The sequence below is a fragment of the Polyodon spathula genome, chromosome 4, assembly GCF_017654505.1.
Source record: "Polyodon spathula isolate WHYD16114869_AA chromosome 4, ASM1765450v1, whole genome shotgun sequence".
Lineage (NCBI taxonomy): Eukaryota > Metazoa > Chordata > Actinopteri > Acipenseriformes > Polyodontidae > Polyodon > Polyodon spathula.
This window is the reverse complement of record NC_054537.1, coordinates 93773700-93793654: the sequence shown is the minus strand read 5'-3', so window position 1 is coordinate 93793654 and position 19955 is coordinate 93773700. Positions and strand designations below refer to the sequence as shown.

The window sequence follows — 19955 nt, the reverse complement described above, 5'->3', positions numbered from 1 at the left end:
AACTTTACGGTAAATTTCTGAATTAGTGGACCCAGTCAATGTAAACAAAGCATGGTACAGTATTCCTGTCTTAAAATAATATAGGGCACTAAACTAGTGATATCTCAAGTTCTAATATTAAAATGCACACTCTCCATTTTAGAGGTGTTTTTATGCATTTTCATAAATGCTGTATACACCATGCAGGCAATTTTAACACAGATTAATATGGGGAAGGGGAACATGCAGCATCCCAAACAGTGACATAAACAATAAATACATAAAAAAAAAAAAAAAATAAATAAAGATAAGGGGTATGCATATTTTAAGAGACAACACAGACTTGGTTGAGATAAATACTCAACTTTTCAACAAATAAAAAATAATGACAGTAACACAGTTCATTATTCAATGTAATTCAAATCTATTAAACGTACTCACAATTAGAAGAACCCAAAGTTATGTTTAAAATAATAATAGGCAAATTGAGAATATGAGCAAATATTGCTGTCAATATACAACATTCATTTTACGTCATCTTTTATATTATATTACTTGGTTGCTTAACCATTTTGCAGCGTGGTCAAACTTGACATGAAAATAAAAATGTTATAAATACTACACTCCCCCCCCCCCCCCCCCCACTGGCCATTCAGCAAAAACCACTTCCTATAGAACTAGCAAGCCTGAAAACCATGAAAAAGCAAGTTTAGTAGCAATTAATGTAAGGGTATGAGGCCACTGGTGCTACAAATAAAACAGCGTCTACCAATTAAGAGGCTTGCATTCAAAAGACCAACTAGAATGTCAGCTTCATCCAATACAAAAACATATTTTCTATAATGACCTTAAAAGAGGTATTAATGCAAAATCGTATGTCAAAACTGTGGTTTGTGAAACAGCTGGGAGAAGTGAATGATTAAATAAACTGCACATTTCTTTGAAAAAAACACCCCCCCCCCCCCCCCCCCCCAAAAAAAAAAAAAAAAAAGAAAACATTAAAGGAGCAAGCACAAAATAATCTGAATCTAACAGAAAAATGCAAAGTGCGTTTATGTCTGTCCCTGGTGTACATGAGAAGGGAGAGTGTCCCTGAATAAACAAAGCCGCACAAGCACTATAGTGGAGAAGTTCAGGCCTGTGCCATTCCCTGGGTGAGCTCTGTGCAGGAGGAGGGCATTCTTATACTACAGTGGCCTCTGGTGGTGAGAAAGAGCAAGCAGTTTTGGAATAAAAGTGAACCTGTTTCTGTGTAAAAACATCAGGGGAGTTAAAAGTCTGGAAATGCACACCTCAGGGTATTAGGGTTAAGGCATGTATGTGAACATGGTGCTTACCATCTAGTTATCAGAAAGGTATTCAAGTATTTCACTAGAGGGTTGGATGTTATAGAGTAAGTGCTGTTGCTGCTGTGCCTTCAGAAAGGCTGCAGTCTGCCTGCTGAAAGTATGAAGGAGCTCGAAGACCATCATGTCTGTTGAAACTGGTTTTAGGACTAATGATAACAATGCAATGAAATTCAAATCCCAATGATTCTGTTTTTGATTTTGTTCCCTCCCCAGTCAGCCTAATGCCCATGACAACACAACTGCATGCTCCTCTACTATCGTGTAAAAATAATTCAAAGTTCTAAGCCAGCCTATAGGAAAACAGCAGCCTGGACTGATCACAGGATCAGCTCAGATTTTATATCACATCAACAAAGAAGATAACTTTTCTCATGAACACCAATCTTATCAGAAATACAAAGCAGAACAGAACTAGGGCTACTTTTATTATGGGTTTATTTAGCAGATGCATTTATTCAAGGTGATTTACAGAGACTAGGGTGTATGAACTATGCATCAGCTGCAGCCACTTACAACAACGTCTCACCCAAAAGACAGAGAACAAGGAGGTTAAGTGACTTGCTCAGGGTCACACAGCAAGTCAGTGAGTGAGCTGGAATTTGAACCAGAGAGCTCCTGGTTACAAACCCTTTTCTTTAACCACTGGACCACACAGCTTCCAATTAGCAGTTCCTGCTGTAGACTGACGGTCTCAATCACAGGAATGGCATTTTTGCTTTGCCTCTGATTTGAGCCATATAAAACCCACAATACCTGTATCTGCCATCCTCCGAGCACTGTGGGATGTGACCTCCTTGCACCAATAAGCCATCTCTTCAGCTCACACTGGCTCAAGGGTTGGGAGTCCTGCTGGTACTCTGAAATGACCGAGAGTCCTGAAGATCTCTACACTGTCTAGGCATTTTAAACAGCTTGAGACAGGCAAGATAAAACAAGCACCTGCTTGTTTGGTGAGATGCAAGTCTCATTATATATATATATATATATATATATATATATATATATATATATATATATCTAATGGTAATGTTATAATCATTACAATTTCAAAGGGTGTATTTTAATTACTCTCAAATGAAGACACGTGTTATGGTTTACTAGTCCTTCTAGACACACGTCAAATATTAAAATAATTTATTATTGTAAAAAAAGGAGAATAAAATAGTAATAAAGAATTGAACTGAAAGACAGAGGGGTTCACCAGTTTATTCTATAGGTTAATAAATCAGCCCCGAATCTTGATGTGCTGAACTGTTCTTCTACAGGTTTAACTCTGTTGCAGAGCCTACAGAACAAAACACAGAAACATGCTAAACGTACAGATTTTTTTTTTTTTTTTTTAATGAACAGGTTTGCATAAAGTTGTACAATACCTAAAGAACAGTCTTGTTTGCAGTTATTTTAAATAAATTCTGAATGTACACTAGGTATGTACTGTGAAATGCAACTTCAAGTGTCACACCCTGCCAGTTCTAAAATGCATTTTATACAGATAACTAGAACTGCTGTCATACATGTTATTCAAGTATATATTTTTAAATTAGTTTAGATGCCTTTAATATGTATATATTTTTACAGTTGCTAAAAAAACTGTACATACAGGGGTATATATAATATAATATAGATATATCTATATATATATATATATATATATTATATATATATATATATATATATATATATATATATATATATATATATATACATACATACATATATATATATATATATATATATATATATATATATATATATATATAGTGCCAGCAAAGTCTGTAAGCACCAACATGCAGAAGGCCCTGGGATTGAAACTAGGTGGCTGCTGATGGTACAATATCCTCTGAATCTTTCTAGGCTTCAGTTTACATTTATACTGCAGTGAGGGTATTTTGTTCTTTCAACTCTTTTCCAAGCATTATGCTGGGTGTAAAAAGATAAAAATTGCCCGCAGCACCTCTGTATATCAGAGCCTCATTAGCAAACTGTACACTTTTTCAAAACACCCTCCAACCATATGACACAAGAATGGCATGTATGCTATTCATTACACTTGGCACAATACAGGATAAAAAAAAAAAAAAAAAGTCCTATGAACTATACCCCCCCCCCCAAAAAAAAAACAAACAATAGTCTATTGGAACGTTAAACACCAGCTTTGTTTAATATTGAACTGGTTTCTCGCTGAGGCTGTCTGGGCCCCATTTCCTCTGCCCCATACACCACTTCCATTGTGTTTCCTGCTGTGGCCTTAGCATACGTCCATTAGGCGTTATGTGGCACTGAACGGGTTCCACTCAGTTACTTCTATAGTCATAGCCTGCACTTATTCATGTATCTAGAAATACTTAAAGAAACTGGAAGTCTTTTTCAATGTCTTCAACAAACAGATCTTTGTTGCCTGAACTTACTTCTTCATAGCAGTATCCTACCTCCATTAGGTATTCTGTGGCTCCAGCTTATATTGATTAGCTACATTTGTCCAAGATTCATGTGGCTCCAACATTATTGTAATTGTACAGCCACTATACCCTCCCTGTATGATACATAAGTGATTAGAGCCGATACCCACTGTAGTGTGTGTGGCACGCACCAATTTCAATGATGCACTTCATGTGATGTCCAAGCACTTGCCAGTTTTCTGTTTATTCAGCAACAGCTCGCTTTTAGCAAGTTAGCCACAGATGACCATGTGGTCTGTTTTCATAAAATCATCTTTGTGCAGCCAGGCCAATGAATCCTGTTATATTCTTTCCTAATCACAACAACAGTTCACAAGCCACAAACTAACCCCCCCCCCCCCAGCTTTTACTTAAAGCATCAAGCGAGAAAACTAAAGGGTCCATTGCACTGTGACAACGTAGCTCTTTCATGGCCCCTTGCTTCAGATGCATGCTGGAATCAAACAGAACAGAGTGTACTCATTTGCTGTACTTTTCCAAGGTCTGTTAAGAGTTGTTTGATCCTGCGTTTCAGCTGAGGCAATCTTGCCAGCGGTTCAGGTGGCTCTAACTCCCCAGTGAAATCCAACCAGCTTTCTAATACTGTAGAGAAAAGGAAAAAAACACAAAAACTTAAACTTAAAAAAAAAAAAAAAAAAAAAGGAGGAACTTTGCCATCATATAACATTGTATTAAAGTAATTTTTTTAGAACTTATTTTTAACAAAAAGGCCAGTTATTTCACTTATTTCAGAGAAATTTGACGTGAGGCCAGTTATTTCAGTTATTTTATAGAAATTTGACGTGTAGCACCAAGTCATCACAGGAAAAGTTGTCACCAGGGGTACAGCACCACTAATTTTATTACAGAACCATGACAGGCTCATAAGATGCTAACAGACATGATGTGGAAAGAATATGGATTTGGTGCATGCCAGCTAATTGCTCAGTCAAACAGACAGATGCATACGATTCAAACTGCACACTCAAAACCAATCTCTCCCTTGAGTAACAATAAAACAGCACTCTTACCATCTAGTTCTTTTTCTATCAGATCCATTCTTCCAGCGACCTCGTTCTGCACACCGTCGATGTGGGTCAGGAGGTTTACCTGCCACTGCAAAAGAGTCCTTGCCTGGTCACCTGACTCCACTTTATCTGTAGTGTTTTCATTCAAAACTTCCGAAGAAGCTTTTTCAGTGCTTTCCTAGTTCACATGTAAAATAAACAAAATTAACTGTTTTAGAAAAACATTACTTTTCAATTTGCTTTTTTCTATTTGATTTTAATGCACTGGCATACATATTACCAGCTATTGGGCTCAATGTTTCCAGTTAATCAGATTGTCACATAAGTTTTAATGCATATTTGTTTATTTAAAAAACTTGAAAACACACCGTCTCTAGAGTATGCTAACACTTAAGCCCTCTCCTTCTTTGACCTGCAACACTATCAAAAGTCACGGAAGCAAGACTGTGCTTGCATAAGAGTTCCGCTGTCTTATTCGACTGTGCTTGCGTAAGAATTCTGCTGTCTTATTCGACTGTGCTTGCAGAACAGTTTGGCTATCTTATTCGACTGTGCTTGCATAAGAGTTCTGCTGTCTTATTCAACTGTGCTTGCATAAGAGTTCAGCTATCTTATTCAACTGTGCTTGCAGAAGAGTTCAGCTATCTTATTCAACTGTGCTTGCAGAAGAGTTCTGCTGTCTTATTCAACTGTGCTTGCATAAGAGTTCAGCTATCTTATTCAACTGTGCTTGCAGAAGAGTTCCGCTGTCTTATTCGTCTGTGCTTGTATAAGAGTTCGGCTATCTTATTCAACTGTGCTTGCAGAAGAGTTCAGCTATGTTATTCGACTGTGCTTGCAGAAGAGTTCAGCTGTCTTATTCGACTGTGCTTGCATAATAGTTCGGCTGTCTTATTCGACTGTGCTTGCATAAGATGTCCACTGTCTTATTCGACTGTGCTTGCATACGAGTTTGGCTGTCTTATTCGACTGTACTTGCATAACAGTTCTGCTGTCTTATTCACAAGTGCTTGCAGAAGAGTTTGAATGTCTTATTCACAAGTGCTTGCATAAGAGTTTGAATGTCTTATTCACAAGTGCTTGCGTAAGACTTCCACTGCCTTATTCGACTGTGCTTGCATACGAGTTTGGCTGTCTTATTCGACTGTGCTTGCATAAGAGTTTGACTGTCTTATTCAAAAGTGTTCCACATAAACACCAGAAGTGTTTCATGGTAATGGTTCTCTTTAACAAAATTAAGATCCAGAGACTGGAAAGTGTGTTTTTGATCACTTACTTTTTTTTTTTTTTTCTTTCGTAACTCATGAGAAAATATGGCAAAATATGGCAATCTTTTTTTGATTTGGTGAGGGTGGGGATAAATCTACTAAAACTAACTGGAGTAATACCTGTTCTTTTGGCACAGAGTTTGTGCCCACTTCAGACATGGCCTCTGGCCCCTCCTCAAGCCTGACAGCATCTTCCCCGTCGGAGCTCATGAAATCAATGGCTGTGTTGTGCTCCAGCCCAAACCCTGGTGGCTTCTGGTAACTGTGCTCACTAGTGATATAGGTGTCTTCTGCTTTTTGGTTAGAGTTGTGGTTTATACAGTCTGCTATCCTTTCCTGGTGATGTATGCACTCTGGAAAACCTCCCATTGGCTGCTCTTTATCTGAATTCCCCCATGATCGGGCCCACAGGTGCAAGTTGGGATTGTGTTTGTTCCTTTAATAATTGAAAAGGAAGAAAAAAAGCTGGTGTAACCCTTTTTTAAATCTTGGTCAAGGATGCTAATGAGGGATAGTAAGAAGGCAGCCTTCATGTTCATGAAGATCATATGGCTACATGTTCATCAGAACAGTTTGGGGCAGTTCCATTGCAGTGCATTCTGGTACATTTTACCTGTTTGGTAACTTTCACTTGTTTCTTTAACACTACAACTGACATAGCAGTCATTTTGACGGTTTGATGTTTTCAAATTTAAACTACTCTGCGTGTCTGAAAGTTATGCAGTTGTCCGGTTATGACTTCTCATAAATACATGTTTTAAATACTTTGACAGCGTTTCAAAGGTAGGATCGCAAAAATAAGTAAGTTATAATCCCGCCCAGCTAGAACAGCCAAAGCAGCCATTTTGACTGCCTTTTACAATACATGCTTTTTATTTTGAATATAACCTACAATATTCTATTTTTTTTTTTTTTTCTTTTTTACATACAAGCCTGTTGTTATCTCTACTGGACCTGGCAGCCATCAATTCCTTCGTTTTATACAAGGAATGCACCAGGTAAAAATATCAGTAGGAGAGATTTCATCTTGAAGCTAGCCACAGCGCATTGGCCGAAACATTTCGATTAGAAAACTGCAAACTGCTGCAGCTCAACCTGGATTCAGTGCTGCACCGAGTGAAACACACAAGAGAAAACATGTTACTCTGGTTTAAAATTAAAAAAATAATTTAGCTTTACAGTTTTGTATGTACATATACCTGTTTACACACTAGTTTCTTTTCAAATGTTTATTTTATTACAGTTTAAAATTTTTTGAATATGTGGTAAGTTAGAAAATAAACCCTTTTATGTTTAATTGTTCATTTAAAGGGGGTGTTTTGGCTATGCAGATGTTTGATATGATGTGCTTGAATAAAACTTATGAGTTGTATCCTTTCCTATCCTGACTTTGTTTAACAGGTAACCATCACAATGACTGCTGGCGGCGGTTTTAGGTACGAGTATAACCACAGTGGTTCTAGTGTTAACAGAAGCAGGTCTTTACTTGCCAGAATGCATTATTATCACTCTAGATATTTTAATTAAAACTTACTGCAATATATCCATCTTGAGCTGTAGTCCACAAAGTGCTTTTTTTACATTGTACACGTCAGCCAGCAGCCGATGCGTGGAGACAATGTTCTTTGCATTCTGATGAGAGTAATTCTCGCTGAGAAATGACAGCCCATACATATGGCCTTTATTTAGCCAGTCTTTGTCATGACGATACTTTGCACTCCACCTTTGGCCTAAAAACAAAGAGATAACACATCATTGCTTTTCTGACTATAGTACACTATACCTGAATCATAACACAAAATACATTGTTATGTACAGTGGCTTTCAAAAGTATTCACCCCCCTTGGACTTTTCCACATTTTACTGTGTTACAACATGTAATCAGAATGGATTTAATTAGGAGTTTTTGCCACTGATCAACACAAAAAAGTCCATAATGTCAAAGTGAAAAATAAAATCTACAAATTGTTCTAAATTAATTACAACTACAAAACAGAAAATAATTGATTGCATAAGTATTCACCCCCTTGAGTCAATATTTGGTAGAGGCACCTTTGGCAGCAATTACAGCCATGAGTCTATTTGGACAAGTCTTTACCAGCTTTGCACATCTGGATACTACAATTTTTGCCCATTCTTCTTTGCAAAATTGCTCAAGCTCCGTCAAGTTGGATGGGGACCTTTGGTGAACAGCAATTTTCAACTCATTCCACATATTCTCAATTGGATTGAGGTCCGGGCTTTGACTGGGCCACTCCAGGACACTGACCTTTTTGTTTTTAAGCCACTCCAGTGTGGCTTTGGCTGTATGTTTGGGGTCATTGTCCTGGTGGAAGATTAATCTTCTCCCAAGACCCAGGTCTCTTGCAGACTTCAGCAGGCTTTCCTCCAGAATTTCTCTGTACTTTGCTACATCCATTTTGCCCTCTGTCTTCACGAGCTATCCATGCTGCCACCACCATGCTTCACGGTAGGGATGGTGTTCTCAGGATGATGTGCAGTGTTAGGCTTGCGCCAAACATAGCGCTTAGCATTGAGGCCAAAAGGCTCTATTTTGGTCTCATCAGACCATAGACTCTTCTTCCACTTGGTCTCAGAGTCTCCCACATGCCTTCTGTCCAACTCTAGCTGAGATTTGATGTGAGTTTTTTTCAACAATTGCTTTCTTTTTGCCACTCTCCCATAAAGGCCAGTTTTGTGAAGCACCCGGGTTATTGTTGCCGTATGAAGTGTCTCCCAGCTCAGCCGTGGAAGACTGTAACTCCTTTAGAGTTGCCATAGGCCTCTTGGTGGCCTCCCTGAATAGTGCCCTTCTCGCCCAGCTACTCAATTTTTGAGGACGGCCTGTTCTAGACAAATTCATAGTTGTGCCATATTCTGTCAGTTTCTTAATAATGGACTTTACTGTGTTCTGGGGGATACTCAATACTTTGGAATGTTCTTATATCCTACCCGAGTGGTGCTTCTGAAGAACCTTATTCCGGATTTGCTTTGAATGTTCCTTCGTCTTCATGATGTAGTTTTTGTTAGGAAATGTACTAACCAACAGTGAGACCTCCCAGAGACAGGTGTATTTAACCTGAAATCATGTGAAACACCTTAATTGCACACAAGTGGACTACATTCAACTAATTATGTGACTTCTAAAGACAACTGGTTGCACCAGAGCTTATTTAGGTGTGTCATAGCAAAGGGGGTGAATACTTATGCAATCAATTATTTTCTGTTTTATATTTGTAATTAATAGAACAATTTGTAGATTTTATTTTTCACTTTGGCATTATATGCTTTTTTTGTGTTGATCAGTGGCAAAAACTCCTAATTAAATCAATTCTGATTCCATGTTGTAACACAATAAAATGTGGAAAAGTCCAAGGGGGGTGAATACTTTTGAAAGCCACTGTATCATCACATAAAAAGACTATATTTATATACAGAAATATTTATATATGAAAGACATACTGAGAGATGAGCCAATTAGGTTATAATCCAGCTGCTCACCTGGTGGGTCCCTGCAGACATAACAGATGTACTGCTCTGGAATGCTGTCCTCCAACAATCCCATACACACACTGTGCTGCCAGCACATACATTCTTCACACTGCAACACAGAATACCTTCAAATATTAGCTTTAGGTGAGTTGTAATTGACTATTTAGTCTTCAGCATTTAGATATGTCTTGGGTCCAACTACTTACATATATTACATCTAAATAATAAATTTTTTCCCCCTCCCAAAGTTCAATTCTCTGCCTCAAAGCTAACCTACCTATTGCCTATATATGCTAGCTTGTCTAATAGTAAAGAAAAAAAAGAGCCTACAGATCAAAAAACTATAAATGACATTGTCTTATTTTTTTCCCTGTTGTCTCTTACCTTTTATGATGTCTGCAATCATATGTCCAAGTGACGTTTCTCAAACTATGAGTCGAATCTAGCAGTAGGACTACCAGTAGCATCTCCAGAAATACAGGAGCAACTCAAACAACTAGGAGCCAAGCTGGGATCAGTGTGTTATAAAGCTGTAAGTTATTTATTTTAATTGAATACCTGAATCATAAACCCATTTTCCTCATCCATTTCACAGATGCAGCGCACAATTTCACTGGCTGCGTCATCTTCATCTTGAGAATCCTCAAGATTGAAGGAATCAAAATCCTGGTTATACTCATCCCCACTTAGCAGTAAGCTCTCAGTTGAGGAGTCTTCCAAGAAATCAATGTCAGAGAGGTCTGGAGAAGGAGATAGTTAAAATACATTGGCATTCTCCAAAGAAAGGAGAATTGGGTCAGTGTGGGCCAATTTAGCATAACAAAAAAAAAACAACAGACTTAAAATAGTTTTAAAAAGAAGGTTCTTAAAGGGTACCTGTACCCAAAAATAACAATTCTCTATCAACGGTTCATAGAAGTACCCTTCTATTTGACTTTTCTCATCCATAATAATCTGATTAATGCCGCCACATATAACTTTGTTAGCTGCAGCTACAGACTAGCAGTGTTCGGAAATAGGGAAGTCAACGACCCAACGTCATATCCTGTGTGCCATACGAGAGATCCAATGCATAGAAGCTTAATGTTGTTTTAATGCTTAAATTGGCAGAGCAGGGGCTTTAAATTGTGTCAAAAGTTCTCAGCCACATGTTTTCTATTGAAATGATTCTATATGCACTACCACTACAGGTACCCTTAACTTGTAGCCTGTTTCCTGTAAAATGTTGTTAGCAAGAACTAGAGAAAATATTAGCAGGAACATACATATTTGGGTCACAGACTAACAAGCATGTTTCAAGAAAGGAATAGCACAATGGGATATGTAAAAAAATCAGCTCTATCATCCAATGCAAAGCTTGCTAAAATGCCTTTCCAAGTTGAAAAAGCTTAAAAAAAAACCTAATAAAAATCAAACCAACAATTGGGAGTTGTTTAATTCTACAACACAGTAGAATTCTGTATGTATTTTTAAACAAGACGGAAGAAACAAGCTATTATTATCTCTCATGGTCAAAACCAGGCTTTAATGGGGATAACGTTTCTTACGACATGGGTGATGCTTGTAACATGTATGCAGAGTTTGCTGAAAGATATTAAAAGTTGGCATCGTTATTGGAATGTACTTACTCTCCCCAGTGAGGTCCACAGATAGGATGGCTCGAGGGTACTGGAAGGAGGTGTGTTTGGAGGAGGAGGTATTGCGCTGAGCCAAGGAGTTACTAGAAGAACGAGTGACTGGAGAGGAGCACCTTTCCAAAAAGGCTAGCGAAATATCTTCAAAATCTGAATAATCTAAACAGAACCACAATACAATGATTAGCTAGGTTAGGAGGTTGAAAACAATGAATAAGATTGTAACAAAAAATTTCAAAAAATCTATTTTCTGCAGTAGCATCTTGAAATTGGTGTCCTTTTTTTCAGAACACTCTGGGGAACATTTTAAAGTACTTCAGAAACCACACAAACTTCTCCTTTTATTTCCAAAACATGATATTTTATTTATTTATTTATTTAAACATTAAGTATGTTTGTATTATTATGTATTCGGCTTAAGAGATACATGTATAAAAACATTTTATTCTAAGACCCAAGGGACCTTACAATACTTCCTGAAAGTTTTGTTGAAAAATATTGAAGTTTGACATTGTTTCACCTGTGTGACTGCAATGACATACAACACGTTTATTCCCAAGGTCTTTATAAGCAATAATGGACACTACACTAGATCATTTTCCAAAATAAATATTTATAAATACAATAGTTATTCAATAATATTATCAGTAATAAGAAAAAAAAAAAAAAAACATACCTGATTAATTTAGTAAATGAAATATGTACTTGTTTCTTGATATTTATAAATGTTGTAGAAACATATACTAAAACACGAGACAGATATTCTAATATATGAGTCAAATAAGTAGGATTTACAGTGTTTTCTTTTTTTTTCATAGCTGTAAACAAGTTCTTGTGTCATGTTTTGTCTTCGCCATTTAAATATGAAATGCCGGTCTCAGTGACGTTATACGAAAAAAAAGCAAACAGGCAGCAAAATTCAATCCCTCCCCAATCCAATGATTAACAAGCTGCACTGCAAGGTATGAAGGCCCAGTAACTCAAAGAAATAAAGTGTGTTTATCGTGTTTACACCATCACAGGTACTGAATGACACTTCAGTATGATCGTGTTTACCACATCACAGGCTCTGAATGACACTCCAGTATGATCGTGTTAACACTATCGCAGGCGCTGAATGACACTTCAGTATGATCGTGTTACACCAACATAGGCGCTGAATGACACTTCAGTATGATCGTGTTTACACCATCACAGGCTCTGACTGGCACTTCAGTATGATCGTGTTAACACCATCACAGGCGCTGAATGACACTTCAGTATGATCGTGTTTACACCATCACAGGCTCTGACTGGCACTTCAGTATGATCGTGTTAACACCATCACAGGCTCTGAATGGCACTTCAGTATGATCGTGTTACACCATCACAGGCGCTGAATGACATTTCAGTATGATCGTGTTACACCATCAAGGTCCTTAAAGGGTTAATATGCACTTACTGTGTTGCTTTGATTTCTTTTTCTTCTTTTTCTTCTTCTTCTGTTTAACTTTGAAAGGGTCCTTTTCCTTTTTCTCTTTCCGTTCCCTGTCTTTCTTTTTACCTTAGAAATACAGTTCAAAATAGTTTACTCAAAGCCTATGCTTTGCATGAGACAGTCATTTTCTTCTGCCTTAGTAGGTTGTGCCAGTGTATGAATGACTATCAGCAAACCCCACCATGACAAAAAATTGTATACAATACAGCATTTTCCTACCTATTGATTGATTCTTTTCTTCAAGTTTTACTTTCTTTTCACTTCTTAATATTCCTTTGGTAGAAAAGAGTTCAACAGAACGTTAAAAACAAACAGAAAATGACTACATAACAACAATAATTGTGGTAGGGTACCACTGTAGTCAAGGCTGGCTAGAAGCAGGAACAGCAGACGCAGAGGTGGAAGACCACAGTTCAAGCACTTTTATTAAACAACAAATCAAGTGTTAAACAATAAAACAAACAACTCCAAACTCAAACAGCTCCCAAGCAAAGTCATCTCAGTGCAGGACAGAGAGCACAGCTTGATGCTCTCAGTCCTTTCTCAATTAAATATTCAGGAGGCAATCAACTAACCAATTTGGGAATGGTCAAATTCATTTGTTTTTGTGGGGGATGGGATTTTAACCGCATCCCTGTCAAACGTACATTCAAAATATACAAAACTATTTACAAAAACACACACAATATCTACACCTGCCGAGCAAAGCAAACACCAACACATGTACCTATGCATTATGAAAACCTTTTAGCTAACACACAATAAGAACACATGAAGATACCCCCTCAGAAATGAATAAAGCGGAATGTTTACCAGGTTCTGCATGCTTGTCCTTTTCAATGACTCTCTTCAGTATTGTTTCATGAAGACTCTCGAAGTCCTTCTCTCGGGGCAGCACTGCAAACTGAGCGTCTGTTCCATCAGAGCTGAACGAGGCGGAGGAGTGCTTCTTCTTACTGCACTTTGACGGTTTCAGACCAGTACTTAAAGGAGACTCCAATTGTAAGGCACGGACGTGAGGTGATAGGGCTATCAACAAACGAAAAGACATCATTATCAAGGAGAATGTGTACCCACATGTTGTTTGTAGTGGTTTTAATGCATGATGAAAACTGGGTGATCCTAGCACGCAGTCCTAGTGTAAAACAAAAAAACAATCCTCCTTGTTAAGTTTTCTGTTCAAACCTCCAGTAAGAATTAACTTAATTAAATGATAAATCAATGACACTGAACTTGCATATTGACATTCATGGACTCTATAAGCCTCACCATCACACAGTACTTCACAAGCAATTAACACCTGCTATCCACTACAAAGAAAACCAACCAGAAAAAAAAGGATTTAAGTCTAGATCAGTGAACACTAACAGTGCAGCATTCAATAATGTATAATCAGAAGGCCCTGGAACCAAACCATTACATACCTTCAGCAGCCCAGCTGTGCTAAGCAGAGGGTGCAACACAGAGTAATATATTGAGCACGATAGGTGGAGGGTAAGCCAGTGTAATAATAATTAGCAGGGTAAATAAAGAGATCTGAGGGATGGATGCCAGTGTTTCAGATTAAACCATCAAAACGACAAATTATATACGGTAGGCTAAAGAAAAATATAATTAAAATGAAGTTTAACTGATGCATGCAATGAGACTAATGCTAATTAGCAAGCGTGGGCAAAATTGACTGAAGGCAGAAAAAACAAAAAAGCAATGGAATATACAATTATTTGTACATACAAGCTGAGGTTGACACAGTCCGCCGCCTCTTTGCATCATGACTATCTGGGGCAGTGGACTCAGGGACAGAGGCAGAGGCTGCTCGAGTGCGCACCGCTCGCTCTGGAGAGCCAGTCTCGGACTCCATCTCCTTGTCCATGCTGTGGTAATACTTCAGATGGTAATCCAGCAGCTTGGCCTTCCGGAAGGCTTTGGAGCAGCCAGGAATCTTACACTTGAACTTATTGTGGTCTAAATCTATCAGGGGTTCCTTAGGGGTTGATGGATCCTCTGGCTTTTTGGTGTTAATTACTAAACACAGAAAATAAAAAATAAAAATAAGCAACTCGATCCCATTTAAAAGGTATAAATGCAGTACTGCGATCATACCGAAGCTTTGAAATATGGAGTTTTATATGTGAAACACAGCCTTTTACAAAAACTGCACATAGCACACAAATGCAGAGCACATCATATGCGCAATCAGTCGGGAGACTGGTTAGAATTCCATATCAGTTTTCCTTTTTTTTAATAGTAGTGTCTCATTTCCATTAATATTCACAAAGAATGGCTCCAGCAACTACAAGCATGTTTTAGCATTCTGTGTCTTTGTAGAATTGCAGGGACAAATGCAGGTGAAAAGCGTGTTGTGCTCATATAAGCAAAGAAAACTACAAGGGGGGGGGGTGCGGGTTTCAGGCAATGTTTTGACACCTACACATTACCATAAGAGTCAGAAACAAACTTTTGGTCACGTTACAGTGAAATAAAATAAAAATGCACTTTAATTCAGAGACTTTGCTCAATAAATATGTGTAACTTTCAGAAGAACAATAAAAGTACTTTTACAGAAAGAAGATTAAAAAAATGAATTTGAAAATTACATACTGGGTTCTCTTGCATGCTTGTTTGGTTTCTGTGGCTTGGGAACAACTTTTAAAACAGCACCTAGATAAAGAAAAATAAATCTGAAACATTATTTTCATTCACCATTACAAATAAAGAAATACCACCAGAATTAAGACAGTGGATAGTAAGATATTCACACCAGTACCTGACCTTTGTGTATCAATTCTGTAGGATTAAATACGCTTAACCCTTTAAGGACCGGGATCGTGTTAACATGATCATATTGAAGAGGGCTTCTAGGATCACGATTGTGTAAGCACGATAAAAAAGCACTTTGTTTTGATGACTCACACGGCCACCGTACTGTGCAGTACATGCTAGAAACACATATCAATGGATGGGGGGGCTAGCGTTCACTGTAAAAAATAGATTTTTAGTGAATTTTTATAGGAAGAGAGTCAACTACAGCCAAAAAACAGCAGATCCTGGGGGAGCATCCCAGTGAAAAATGCTTGGTCCTGAAAGGGTTAATTTATATTTGAATAGAATAACCAACAATTGTAAACTACATTTATTTTTTGTAGTAATGTTTTAATAAGATAGGAATTATTATTTTAAAACAATTCCTACCAACTTTTATATTTAGGCTGTGTTGCAATGTGGTTACAACAGCAACTTTTTTTGTTATTAGCTTTCTTTAGAAATTTGTAACATCTTTTGCTCATTCAGATTTTCCATGCTCATAATATCATTTATTGTAAAATATTAGTCACTGCAAATCCAACTTCACCTTACCTGTTGCAGAAGAAGCTGTTTTTTCATCAGCTGGCGTTTTCGAGGGAGGAGATTCTTCCTTCTCCGTTTCAGGGGACTGGGGGGGTGGCAGAGGCGGTGCTGGTGGTGGGGGTGTTACTGTCGCACTTTTACTGAGGTCGAGGGTTAGCTCAGGCTTCTCCGGAGCAACAGAGGTGGTATGTAAAACTGAAAAACAAGCATCTACATATATTGTCCGCTCCAAGGCTGATATGGCAATAATAATAATACATCTAATACAGTATTGATATGTGCCCACAACCCTGTCAATGCTGGGATGTACATGTGTTTAATTTATGTTGGTTGCTATTGGTGCTGATTTGCAAAAGCTCACACACAAACTTACCCTCAGGCACAGGAAAGTCCCGTTGAGACTGTGGTTTCTGGGCAAGCATTTTTCCATCAGTGGCTGAAGGAAGGGAGTGCACCGGTTCACAGAAGGGATCGGGTATAAAAGTGGCCAAACGCTGGGATCGCCTTCGTAGTTGGATTTGTTCTGAGGGTCTGGGAGGGCTGGCAGGGGTAGGTAGAGGAAGCGCTACCGGAAACAGAAAAAATCATAATGATTTCCTTCACTTTCCTTTTAAATGCATGTAAATTGTATGCAGATAAAGGCATTCTTCACATACCCATCTGTGGGGTGTCTGTAGTGCTGGGGGTGGGGGCAGGGGTAAGAGTGGGGGCAGACGGAGACTCAGCTATGGGAGTTGACTCTTCCGCTTGTGACACAGTACAGGATGACTTTGACTGCTTACGGCTGCCTGTAGACTCTCCCGAATCATGCTTCAGAAGTCTATTTCGAGACTTCACTGGGGAAGGAGATGTGGCAGAAGGTAAAACATTTTTCTGTGTTGGTGGAGAGCAGGTGGCTTCTGTGTCAGGTTTTTCTTGATCTTCTGTGCTTGCTGAAGGTTCCTGATTAATTTAAAGAGGGTTTCAACAAGTGCAAATTACAGGAAAAGAAAAAAGGTAATGCCATGTTCACACTATCATTTTTATACCAGTATCGTTGCGGAACCATACCGAAAAATCTGTCCAGACCGGAGTTCTTATCAGTGTGGTATCGACACAGTTAAACTAAAAAAAGAGCAGGTTTCGTACTGGTACTGTTTTGATATGACTCATAACAGCTTAAGTGTTAATAGGTAAACCAACACAGTATTGGTACAGTTAAGTCAATATTCAGAAGCACGTGCACGTCTTGCTTTACAGTTTAAATACAAACAAAATCCCTTGAGGGAATATCAAAAGCAAAACAATAAATAAATGAAGAAATAAAATAAATGCATTCCCAAAGCCGTGATGCAAGCCCGCTGCTTTTATTAAAGATGGCTAATTGTTTTCGCCTTTTTGTTTGTCTCATCCTTACATGTTCTGCCTGTCTCTCAGTAGTAATCGCACACCAAAACAAAACACTGTGCATGGACAGGACAGCAAAACATGCTTTATTACACACAGCGGCTCCATTTCTAACAGATGTGACAGCAGTCATCATGGAAAAGAGTTCAGAACCCGAACACTGTCGATTTAAACATTCATGAATGTGGACAGGTATATCGCAACTGTATCGGGACTGTACCGGTATTGAAAAGTGAGTTAGGACAGAAAGTGGTTTCGTACCGGTATATTCTATACCGAAACAAACTGGACTAGTATCGTACTGATACAAGTGTGAACAGGGCTTAAATCTGCTTATAATGACCACTCAGAGACCAGCCTACTACGGCCATTATATAGGTGGTTTACTAATCATAAAAATAATTATTCAAACCACCAACTTTTTCTTGTATTTTTAATTCATATGTAATATAAAAAAAAAAAAAAAAAAACTATATTACTTCTTTATTTTCTGTACAATATAACAACATATTTCTGATGCTACTTTGTTTAATTGTGCAATATAAATAGACTCTATGCCAGCATTTCTCAAATGTGGCCACCATGGCCGGATACGACCACCAACCCCCTGCAACTCCTCGCTTAGATCAACCTTTTAACTTATTTGGTGCTGCTATCCAGCTTTCTTTCAGTGCACTTGTGCGGTTTGCATTCTCTTCTCGTTAGCTGCTATTGGCCATCATTAACATCACTGACTGACCAAGCTTTTATTCTGTTCAGTTATCATTTTGGCATACATCACAAATCTCCACCCATTTCGCTTTTTGTCAGTGCTCATTGGATGATCAATGAGAGAAGGCTTTAGTAGTGTAATGTGAAAATAACAGTATAGAATAATATTACTTCTTTACAAATATCTGTAAGTGTTGGTGGTCACACTCTCAGGCCACCAAAACATTCGGTTTGAGAACCATTGCTCTACACTGTTTGAACTGAAAAGGAAAACAATATTCATGTTTAAGGAAAAAAGTGCAATAGGCTGTCTAAACACACAATTAAAACATGCATACCTTTTCAGATATCTGAGGAACTTCACTTTCTTCTTTGTTCTCATGCTCATCTTCATTGGCAACTTTTGAAACTAGTAGACCTGGAGAAAAATGGGGAGCCAATGTATTGTCACTAGAGATACAATATTCTAGGATATGAGGGCCTGATAGGGACAGAATTACCCACATCCACATTTAGAAAAACTCCTAGTTTACTTGGTTCAGGCTATTAGACCATTTAATTAAATACAGATTATCACAGGCAGGTTTCACAATGGTACACAAACAGTATACATTGCAGTAACTACTACACTCAAATTAGTTTGTATATTCAAATACTAGTAGAAACCAAACTTGATGTTGCATTTGACACTGCCCAATGAGTGTCAAAAGCAAGATCAAGTGACAAGACTATAACCAGGCAGAAACCAAATAGAAAAATACCAAGAGAATTCACATTACCTGTGATTTTGTTAAGACGAGCTCTCTTTGCTTGGAACGAGCTGCCCTGGCTGCTTTTCTTCCTCTTTCCCTTTACTGGTTCAAGCTGCTCTGCGGCTTGCTTAGGTTCTGCCTCTACTGAAGCATCCGTGTTATCTAAACACAAAATGAATGTATATAGTACAGGGATGTGCAATTCATAGCGTTTTCACTCTATGATGAAATAGACCCTAGAATGACCTAGTTTCAATGTAAAAAATATGTTTTAACATGTACTTTGAAATTAATTTTTCTTCAGAAATGTCTCCATAAGTGTAATTTCATCATCTCCTACCTAAAAACTGTAAAAGTATCAGTGGTAGCCCCAACACTCAGGAAGCAGGATCAGAAAGAATTGTATAAATACTGTGTCTGGTTTTCATTTTACACCAAATTGTTTGACAGGTGCATAATGTGAAGAAGTTCACCATCAGATAGATCTGTCAACTCATCTTCAGTAAAAATATATATGTTTTCTTTCAGGTCGGGAAGCATTCTTGATTATGTAAAGCAATTTAGTATGCTCTTCGGTAATGCTGCCCCTTAAAATCTTGGTATATACAGTAATCGAAACCAAAATCTAAAATACTGAAATGCTGCAACTCAAATTAAAAGGTATCTACTGGCCTGGGGCGTGGCATCTGACTTGCCGTGTATAATGCACAAAAATTACATGGGCTCAGTACAGGCAAGCATGTTCTAAATTACACTGTCTTTATTTGGTTTCATGAAGCAAAAAATATTATTAACCACTGATTGTTTATTGTTTGATAAAAGCAACATTTAAAAAAAGTTAAATTCTATGTGTGTGTATTTCGTGGGACAGTGAGGATGCAAGTAGATTTTTCTGTCATTTTGTCCCATGGACAAGAAGTTTTTTTAAAAAATTGCACACCCCTGTACTAAAAGGGACACTACAGCAGACAATATATGAACAATAACTCCTATGTTATCTAAATTGTTTTTAAATAGGTTTTATTGATTATTGTACTTGGAGTGCACTTCTTTAATGTGACTTCTGCTGCTGAATTATTTTGCTCATTTCTTT

At 37.9% G+C, this 19955-nt stretch overlaps 1 protein-coding gene across 8 annotated transcripts in view; it reads right to left on the bottom strand.

Moving 5' to 3' along the window:
* Nucleotides 1-3097: 3097 nt before the first annotated feature.
* The window catches only part of LOC121315147 (PHD finger protein 20-like protein 1), a 28635-nt gene continuing 11777 nt past the window's right edge, over nucleotides 3098-19955 (bottom strand). For 7 of the 8 annotated variants that reach the window (XM_041249109.1, XM_041249108.1, XM_041249111.1 and 4 more), the window contains 17 exons: nucleotides 18890-19024; nucleotides 18449-18528; nucleotides 16670-16955; nucleotides 16387-16578; nucleotides 16023-16208; nucleotides 15267-15326; nucleotides 14400-14690; nucleotides 13479-13694; nucleotides 12885-12938; nucleotides 12630-12731; nucleotides 11183-11347; nucleotides 10113-10294; nucleotides 9564-9663; nucleotides 7597-7792; nucleotides 6183-6498; nucleotides 4798-4972; nucleotides 3098-4369 (listed from right to left, as the gene is read on the bottom strand). In XM_041249109.1, the coding sequence (XP_041105043.1) occupies nucleotides 4227-4369; nucleotides 4798-4972; nucleotides 6183-6498; nucleotides 7597-7792; nucleotides 9564-9663; nucleotides 10113-10294; nucleotides 11183-11347; nucleotides 12630-12731; nucleotides 12885-12938; nucleotides 13479-13694; nucleotides 14400-14690; nucleotides 15267-15326; nucleotides 16023-16208; nucleotides 16387-16578; nucleotides 16670-16955; nucleotides 18449-18528; nucleotides 18890-19024 (2879 nt within the window). In that variant the 3' untranslated portion in view covers nucleotides 3098-4226. The remainder of the gene's footprint in view (nucleotides 4370-4797; nucleotides 4973-6182; nucleotides 6499-7596; nucleotides 7793-9563; nucleotides 9664-10112; nucleotides 10295-11182; nucleotides 11348-12629; nucleotides 12732-12884; nucleotides 12939-13478; nucleotides 13695-14399; nucleotides 14691-15266; nucleotides 15327-16022; nucleotides 16209-16386; nucleotides 16579-16669; nucleotides 16956-18448; nucleotides 18529-18889; nucleotides 19025-19955) is intronic. The other variant, XM_041249113.1, reaches the window with a different exon arrangement.